This window comes from Papio anubis, unplaced genomic scaffold, assembly GCF_008728515.1.
Source record: "Papio anubis isolate 15944 unplaced genomic scaffold, Panubis1.0 scaffold1874, whole genome shotgun sequence".
Taxonomy (NCBI): domain Eukaryota; kingdom Metazoa; phylum Chordata; class Mammalia; order Primates; family Cercopithecidae; genus Papio; species Papio anubis.
This window is the reverse complement of record NW_022161882.1, coordinates 1,041-10,091: the sequence shown is the minus strand read 5'-3', so window position 1 is coordinate 10,091 and position 9,051 is coordinate 1,041. Positions and strand designations below refer to the sequence as shown.

Sequence of the window (9,051 nt, the reverse complement as noted above, 5' to 3'; positions counted from 1 at the left end):
CCACCCAGGCCCCGCCCTCTCACCTCCACACTCCTCCCACCTTTGGGGAATGGGATATGATAATGGGATGGGGAAGCTCTGGGGTCACAGGACAGAGCTCCGGATTTCTCTGGGATGGTGTAAGGTGCGGGCTGTAGGAGCTGGGGAGGGCAGCTGTCACAGCAAGGACCACGGGGCTGTGTGGCCTGTGGAGGAAGGACGGAGGCAGAGACCTCACAGCTGGCTCCGTGAGATGAGCGGCCGGAGGCCCGGGGCATAGTGGAGTGAGCGCTAGGGTGAGGGCCACTTCTCCGGTGTCTTCAGTGACCTGTCACTGTGGAATGGAGCCGTCGCCCTGGGCTGGCCCGACGGACTTCTTGGGTAAGTCTGGGTAAACCGTGGGGTGATGATACATTTGCTTCTCCCATCTCCAGAACCTCCCTTAAGAGTCATCCAGCTCTTGCTCAGTGAAGAGGAAAATGCCTCCATGGCAGAGGTCAACGCCTCGGTCAGTGCTGCGGGCCGCGCTCCGGGTGGGAGGGGACGCTTGGCGGGTTCAGGCGAGGGCGGAACCATCCCTGTGCGGCCTTCATCTTGTCATCCATCTGGATTCAATTGCCAGAGGAGGCCGGAGCCTCTTGCCCCACGGGAGGTGCAGGGCATTAGGAAGTGAGGAAGGCCGGGGACAGAAACCTCAGCTCACCACAAGCAGAGGCCAGGGTGCCAAGTCACCCCAGCCGCGACCTCTAAGCATCTCGGGTATGACCTGGAAGAAACCAAAGGACGTTTCACCTCCAGGGAGTCTTCCCTGACTTCCCAGAGGGAACTGGGTGCTCCCTGCTCTTGGCTTCCATGCCATACCCCAATCACAGGCAAAGTTGCACAACTGCCGAGTGTTTGAGGCTCTAGCATCCTGCACACCCAGAATCAAAATCTCTGCGCTGCCCCTCACTAGAGCAGGTATGTTAATTACACACATTATGTAACAGGTCATCTGTAAACACAGGGACAAGCATAGCACCTGAGTCAACAGGCTGTCTCACCGTTTAAATGATGTGCGTCAAGCATTTAGTACGGTGCCCAACACGCAAGTATTCAACATTCTAATTGCTATTATTACTACTGCACACATAGCACTCCACACTCCCCACTCCCCCCACTCCCCCTACTTCCGATTTTGATTTTTTCTGATTTTGATTTCTTGATTTTTTTGATTTCTGATTTTCTTGATTTTTCTGATTTCTCTCGATTTTGATTTTTCGATTTTTGATTTTGATTTTGATTTTTGATTGATTCTCGATTTTGTTGACTTTGATTGATTGATTTTGTTTGATTTTGATTTTGATTGATTGATGGATTTTGATTTTCCTGATTTTTCGATTTCTCTCTTGATTTTGATTTCGATTTTGATTTTGATTGAGGATCTTCTTGATTTTGCCCGGATTTTCCGATTTTTCTGATTTCGATTTTGATTTTGATTTTCTCTGATTTTGATTTCGATTTTCTGGATTTTCTGATTTCGATCAAGATTTGATTTTCGATTTCCTGATTCTCTCGATTTCCTGATTTTCCGGATTTCGATTGATTTCTCTGATTGATTCTTTGATTTCTCTGGTTTTTGATTTTGATTTTTCGATTTTGATTTTGATTTCCTTTGTTTTATTTTGATGATTTTTGATTTATTTCCGGATTGATTTCTGAGTTTTACTTTCGATTAAATCTGTTGACATTTGTCACCTGCACCAGACTATGCACTCTTTGAGTTTAGACTCCACCTAAGTCACCTTGACACCCCCAGCCCCTGACCACCTCCTAGGTCTACTTAACCCATGTTCAGTATACTGTGGAGGGGTCATGAGTCATGCATCAGAGGCGAGGCTGAGGAGGGGGACAGAATGGAAAACCCTTCACTCACAACAAACATTATTAAGCAAGGACCTGCGACAGTCACTGGGCTAGGTTAGAGTGCGAGGATGCAGAGACGGTGAGGAATGTGCTGGGGTCCTGGGGCTCCTGTTCCAGGAGGAAACAGGGATGAATACACCCATCAAGGTGGGAGGGGGTCTCCCCTGGGGCTCCTGTTCCAGGAGGAAACAGGGATGAATACATGCATCAAGGTGGGAGGGGATCTCCCCTCTGGATGGGGCCTCACCCCTACCCGCCCATCCCCCATCCTCTGTCCTAGGTGGCATACATACTGGGGACCCTGGACATGCGGGCCTTTCTCCGCAACAGCCAAGTGAACCGAATGTAAGTGGGACTGTGTCCCCCTGAGCCCCCAGGTCCTCTTCCTCATCCCCCGCTCCCTGGCCCCCCTCACCGTCACCCTCCCACACAGCGATTCCCCAGCACCTGCCTCGGGAAGCCCCATTCAACACTGGATGGTCATCTCGGAGTTCCAGTACCGCCCTTGGGGCCCCGTCATCGACTTCCTGAACAACCAGCTGCTGGCTGCGGTGGTGGAGGCGTTCTTATACCAGGTTCCACGGAGGAGGGAGGAGTCCAGGAACCACGTGGTCTTCCAGCCCATCTCCAGGGAAGACGTGTGGGGTGTGAGAGCCTGTGAGTCCATCCATTCCGGAATGGGGACAGTGTGGGGGTCACTGCAGGGGGCGGGTAAACGGAGGTGCTTCCGCCCACACAAACAAGTTAGTTGAGTTTTTCTGTTTGCTTGGTTTTGAGAGAAAACGTGAACATTTTATCCAGCTTCCTTTTAGATTCAAGAGCAGGAGCAGCCAGCACTGCTAAGGCAGCCCCATGTATGCAGCTTCACAGAGCAAGTACCTAGCCAGGGCCTTGCTGACTGTGGCCGCTAATAAAACAGCAGCAATTTATTTTCAGAACATTGCTAATAGTTTTCTTAAGATGCCATTGCACTTAAACATACACAAGGACACCCCCATCATGTCTGTCCTCCAGCTGCAGGCTATTAAGCTGGAGACTGGAGACTGGCCAGGGACAGAGGCAACTCTTCCCTGAAATGATGTGACCCTGTGCAACCACCTTCCCCAGGCCAGGCCAGGCCTCAACACCCCCCAGCATCTTCCCCAGGCCAGGCCTCAACACTCCTCAGCACCTTCCCCAGGCAAGGCCTCAACACCCCCAAGCACCTTCCCCAAGCCAGGCCAGGCCTCAACACCCCCAAGCACCTTCCCCAGGCCAGGCTAGGCCTCAGCACCCCCGAGCACCTTCCCCAGGCCAGGCCTCAGCACCCCCATCTGAAAATGAGATGGGATTTCTGAGCCCCCTTTCAGTGCTGACAGCCCCTGGTTCTCCTGGAACAGGTATAAGTTGGCAAGCTTGTCAGAGTAACAAAGGAGTAACACATCCTATTTTCTGTATAGGGCAGAGAATAGGGCAGTGGCCACCCCAAACACAACAGAAAGTGCTGTTTTACTTGGGTCTGGGACCAAGCAAGAGCTTCTCCTAGAATGCAGGCTAAGCCTGCTCTCTCCTGGAGCAGTGGGTGAAATCCCTCAGAACTACTGTATGTTGGGGAGTTGGGGTAGGAGGCCCAGGGAGGCAAACCCTGACTATGCAATTAAGGAAAACCTATAATTTTTATTATACAAGTATCCTATGTTTATTGCAGAAACTTTAGGAAACACAAATTTAACAAAAAGAAAAGAGGAAAAAACCCCTGTAATCCCAATCCCCAGAGAGACAATATTTTGTACATATCCTTCTGAACTTTCGTTTATGCCTAAGAACTTCACACATCGATTTTTTGTTAAAGAATCAAATCATTCCTAATGTTTGATAACCTCCTCGTTAAACATTTGTGAACAGATTGTCTCATATATTGTATCCATATTCCCATTTGACATATTATAATGGTAGGTTTGAATATAGTGTCATATTTTAAAATACATTAGAATAATCATTTCCATTTTTTGAGTGCTTACTGTGTGTCAGGCAGTGTACTGAGTACTGTGGACATATTACCTCATTTAAATCTCACAGCAGCATAAGTGCTATTATGATCATTTCCTTTTAAAGATAAGGAAACTGACACTGAAAGAGTTAAGGAATGTTCCCTGAATTACACATCTAGTTACTAGTAGAGTTTCAGTTTCAACCCAAGTCTGGCCACCTTCAAAGCATATGCTCTTTAGGAAAGCATTTTCCATAGAAAACTTTTTCCATAGGAAATCTTTTCCATAGGAACTGTCATCCCTTGGTAAGGATGTGCAGTTTATTTAACCCGACCCCACTTCTGAAACGTTGTTACTATTATCCACCACGCTGATCTGAATATGCAGGGGCATATGTATCTGTGCACCTCTCTATTTCTCAGGAGAAACACCTGAAAAGGAATTCGTGGTTGAAAAGGTATTGATTTAGTGTTCATCAGTTGCTTTGTGTGTTAATCTGTGTCCTTCCTGACAGTGAACGTGAGCACGCTGAAGGCTTACTTCAAATGCAATGGCTACAAGGGCTATGACCTGGTCTACAGCCCCCAGAGCGGCTTCACCTGCGTGTCCCCGTGCAGTAGGGGCTACTGTGACCATGGAGGCCAGTGCCAGCACCTGCCCAGTGGGCCCCGCTGCAGGTGCATAGGGCTGCGGCCAGGAGGTGGATGACAGTGCTGGGGAACCCAAGCTGGGCAAGACACCGCAAGGGGTCCAGAAATTAGGATGGTTCCCTTTGTAACGAGAAAGATCGGAGACCTGGGAAGAGGGGACAGTGGGAAGGGAGAGTTGTGAGTGCCTGCTCTGTGTGGAGAATATATTACAAACTCTGAAACCCAAAGGAGCCACAGGGGGTACTGAAACCATTTCGAAGATGAGAAAACTGCAGCTTAAAGATGACCAGGAACTTGCCCGGGGAGCCAGTAGGTTAAGCAGCAGGGCACGGTTTCCAAAGCCAAACATTTTTTATTTTTTATTTTTTGAGATGGAGTGTCATTCCGTCGCCCGGGCTGGAGTGCAGTGGTGCGTTCTCGCTCACTGCAACCTCCAGCTCCCGGGTTCACGCCATTCTCCTGCCTCAGCCTCCCGAGTAGCTGTGACTACAGGCGCGCACCACCACACCCAGCTGATTTTTGTATTTTTAGTAGAAACAAGGTTTCGCCATGTTGGCCAGGCTGGTCTCAAACTCCTGACCTCAGGTGATCCGCCCACCTCAGCCTCCCAAAGTGCTGAGATGACAGGCGTGAGGCCCAAAGTCAAACCCTCCCACCTGATCTGGCTGCTGCTTCCCTGCTGTCTCCTTGTGGGGAAGGAACCTGCAGTCCTGTGTCTAGGGCCAGCCCTGCCCCGCAGTCACGGGAGGCGCCTCGGCCCCTGCCCTCACCAGCAGTCCCGGGGTTCCGCTGGTGAACAGCGCAGGAAGCCGCGGTGCACGCAGGCCTGGTCTCCGCGCCCTCCGCCTGCTGCGGTTCCAGATCCGCCGAAGAAGGGGGTGGGCGGGGCGGGGGCGGGGCCCAGCTCTCCGGGCGGGGCGGGGCGGGGCGGGGCCGGGGCGGGGCTGTGACTGCGCATGCCCACTTGTGGCCAGTCGGCATCCCTGCTGCCCAGGCACAGCTGACTGCACGCGCAGCTGAATTCACTCCACGTTTTTGTTTTTGTTTTTGAGACGGGGTCTCGCTCTGTCCCCAGGCTGGAGTGCAGTGTTGCAATCTCGGCTCACTGCAAGCTCCGCCTCCCGGGTTCAAGCGATTCTGCCTCAGCCTCCCGAGTAGCTGGGACTACAGGTGCCCGCCACCACGCCTGGCTAGTTTTTGTATTTTTAGTAGAGATGGGGTTTTACCGTGTTGGCCAGTCTGGTCTTGAACTCCTGATCTCAAGTGATCCGCCCGCCTCAGCCTTTCAGAGTGCTGGGATTCCAGGCGTGAGCCACCAGGCCCGGCCCAGGCCCATGTTTTAAAGCCCACAGCTGCCTCTTTGCCCAGTGGCCTCACTTCAGCACGGCCTCAGGGCTGACTCAGTCTTTCTCTCCGGAGAGTGGGGCGAGCCCAGCCTCTCCTAGAGAACATCTTCCCCAGCGGAAGAGGCGGGGCTGGGAGGCTGAGCTCCCGCCTCTGACACGCTGTCTCTCTCTCGGTCGCCAGCTGTGTGTCCTTCTCCATCTACACGGCCTGGGGAGAGCACTGTGAGCACCTGAGCATGAAACTCGACGTGTTCTTCGGGATCTTCTTTGGGTCCCTGGGCGGCCTCTTGCTGCTGGGGGTCGGGGTGTTCGTGGCCCTGCGCTTCTGGAATTGCTCCAGGACCAGCTTCTCCTATCCCCTGCACTCAGCTGAGGCCTCGCCTTGAAGGGACAGCTGTGGCCTAGGCTACCTCAAGACCCACCCCATCCTCACCGCACACTTAAGGCGCCATTGCTTTTGGGAGACTGGAAAAGGGAAGGTGACTGAAGGCTGTCAGGATTCTACAAGGGGAGTGAATACTGGGACTCAAGACAAGACTATACCTTATTCATAGGCTCAGGTGCACAGGGGGAGGCCATAAAGACAAACAAGCGTGGAGGGGTCCTCACGCAGACGGCCCCACAGAAGGACACTGGCCTGTGCACGCGTGCACACACACATACACACACACACACACCAAAGTTCATAATGCAGTGATGGCCCTAAGTTAAGCAAAATATTTCTGCACACAAAACTCTCTGGTTTACTTCGAATTAAAGTCTATTAAATAAAGCTGTCTAACTTTTTGTGTCTTCAAAACCAGGGATTCCATTCCTGATTTTCTTCTGGTGGCCGAAGGGCTGGGCACAGGCTTCTCCAAACCGTCAGAGGGCACAGTGTGTGGAGGTTAAGTGTTGGACAGGCAGTGGAGCAGTAGGGGCAGCTGGATCCAGTCCTAATCAGCCAGGTCACCCATGCTGGAAATCCTCAGTTGCTCCACCCTAACCTTGCTTCAGGCTCCACATCATCTTCTTCTTCCCCCACCCCAGCACAGGCCAAAGCTTCCCCTCTAAGGAGGAGGGCAAAAGAGATACCCCAAGATGGAGTGCCCCAGACTCTCTCCCAGGACCCCTCCCCACCTGCCTGTCCATCAATTTCACAAAGTCATAAAAGGATCAATGTACAGTGTGTTTTCCTCTCTGGTGGCTGTCCCCACCGCCTGTGTTTCATGGAAGAGGGATTAAACCATTTCAGCTCCCTTTCCAGGAGCCAACTCAAGAAACATGCCACCACCCCACCCTTAGATCTGGAGGACCCGATCCCTAATATACCTTCTCTGTCCTTTCCCGGACCCCAGATGGAGTCTTCTGAGGTTCTCCATCCCACAGCCCTTCAGCCCTACCCTGCCTCCACTTGTCCCCAGCAACCTGATCAGCTTCCACATAATCCTCTGAGCAGGCAGGACTTTTACACCTATCTGGTGTAACAACTCCAACACCATTGGTCCCCAATTCCTGTGTCTAGAAAATCTCAATTCTGCAAACCTTTATGCAGAAACTAGGTGGCTGCCTCTTAGTTCTAAATCCCAAATCCCTGAAAAGAGAATCTGACTGGTCCAATTTACATCAGTTGTTTATGCCTGGTCCAATAAAATGCAGTCATGGGGTCAGAAAGGAAGTCACATGGTGCAAAGCAGGTGTTCAAGCTCGCTCTTGCGGGTGGGTAAATGCTGTTGAAGGAAGCTCCCAAAGGAATATCTTTGGTTGGGCACAGTGGCTCACGCCTGTAATCCCAACACTTTGGGAGGCTGAGGCGGGCGGATCACTTGAGGCCAAGAGTTTGAGACCAGCTTGGCCGACATGGTGAAACGCGGTCTCTACTAAAAATACAAAAATTAGCTGGGCGTGGGGGCACGTGCCTGTAATCCCAGCTACTCAGGAGGCTGAGGCAGGAGAATCTCTTGAACCCAGGAGGTAGAGGTTGCAGTGAGCTGAGATCATGTCACTGCACTCCAGCCTGGGTGACAGAGCAAGACTCTGTCTCAAATATATATATATACACACATATATATATATATAAATACATATGATCTTTGTATTAGGGTTCCCTAGAGGGACAGGACTGATAGGATAGATGTATATATAAAGGGGAGTTTATGAAGGAGTATCGACTCACACGATCACAAGGTGAGGTCCACAATAGGCCGTCTGCAAGCTGAGAGGCAGGGAAGCTAGTCTGAATCCCAAGATCTCAAAAGTAGGGAAGCCGACAGCGCAGCCTTAAGTCTGTGGCCAAAGGTCCGAGAGCCCCTGGCAAACCACTGGTGTAAGTCCAAGAGTCCAAAAGCTGAAGAACTTGAAGTCCGATGTTCGAGGGCAGGAAGCATCTAGCACGGGGGAAAGATGAAGGCTGGAAGACTCAGCCAGTGTAATCCTTCCGTGTTCCTCTGCCTGCTTTATTCTAGCTACACTGGCAGCTGATTAGATTGTGTCTACCCAGATTGAGAGTGGGTCTGCCTCTCCCAGTCCACTGGTTCAAATATTAGTCTCCGTTGCCAACACCCTCACAGAGATACACCCAGGAACAATACTCTGTGTCCTTCAGTCCAATCAGGTTGACACTCAATATTAACCATCACAGTCTTTGATCTGAGCAGACTCCAAACTGTCTACGTTATATGGAGAATGACTTCTCCCAATAGGTGAAGTCACTCTCCTATGTACAAAGCTGTAGCTTTACCCTCATATGCCCCAAAGTGGAATGTAATGAAGTCTCCATGCAAAACCATAGTCACAGCATTCATTTATCAAGAAGTAAGCACACAGCATACATGACTTCGCTGGTGGATTTAACCAAATATTTAAGGGGAAATAATATCTATTTTCTGCAATCTTTTCTGGAAGACAGAAGCAGGAGGAATACTTCCTAAGTCATTTGTCAGTGTCACCCTAATGCCAAAACCAGACAAAAACATTACAAGACGACTGACTATAGACCAATATCTCTCACATAGATGCAAAAATTACCAACAAAATATTAGCAAATTGAGTTCAACAATACGTAAAAAGAATTATAGGCTATCACCAACAGGGATTTATCCCAGGTATGCAAGACTGGTTCAATATTCAAAAATCAGCTAATGTAATCTGTTACATCAACAAGCTAGAGAAGAAAAATATTCAAAAATCAGCTAATGCAATCCGTTACGTCAACAGGCTAGA

The 9,051-nt window shown here is 50.5% G+C and overlaps 1 protein-coding gene across 1 annotated transcript; it reads left to right on the top strand.

Moving 5' to 3' along the window:
• Positions 1–26: 26 nt before the first annotated feature.
• On the top strand, positions 27–6,649 carry LOC116272767 (mucin-4-like). The gene is made up of 6 exons (XM_031661554.1): positions 27–275; positions 414–487; positions 2,165–2,229; positions 2,318–2,541; positions 4,369–4,531; positions 6,032–6,649. The coding sequence occupies exons 2-6, from the start codon at positions 467–469 to the stop codon at positions 6,234–6,236; spliced, it is 678 nt and encodes a 225-aa protein (XP_031517414.1). The 5' UTR covers positions 27–275; positions 414–466; the 3' UTR covers positions 6,237–6,649.
• The last annotated feature ends 2,402 nt before the right edge of the window (positions 6,650–9,051 follow it).

What these genes read in the sequence shown, in the direction of transcription:
- LOC116272767 (XM_031661554.1), top strand. Translation starts at nt 467, where the DNA reads ATGGCAGAGGTCAACGCCTCG. An exon ending in TGGCAGAGGTCAACGCCTCG is followed by an intron (nt 488 to 2,164) that starts GTCAGTGCTGCG and finishes CCTCTGTCCTAG; the next exon opens with GTGGCATACATACTGGGGAC. An exon ending in CCCAGTGGGCCCCGCTGCAG is followed by an intron (nt 4,532 to 6,031) that starts GTGCATAGGGCT and finishes CTCGGTCGCCAG; the next exon opens with CTGTGTGTCCTTCTCCATCT.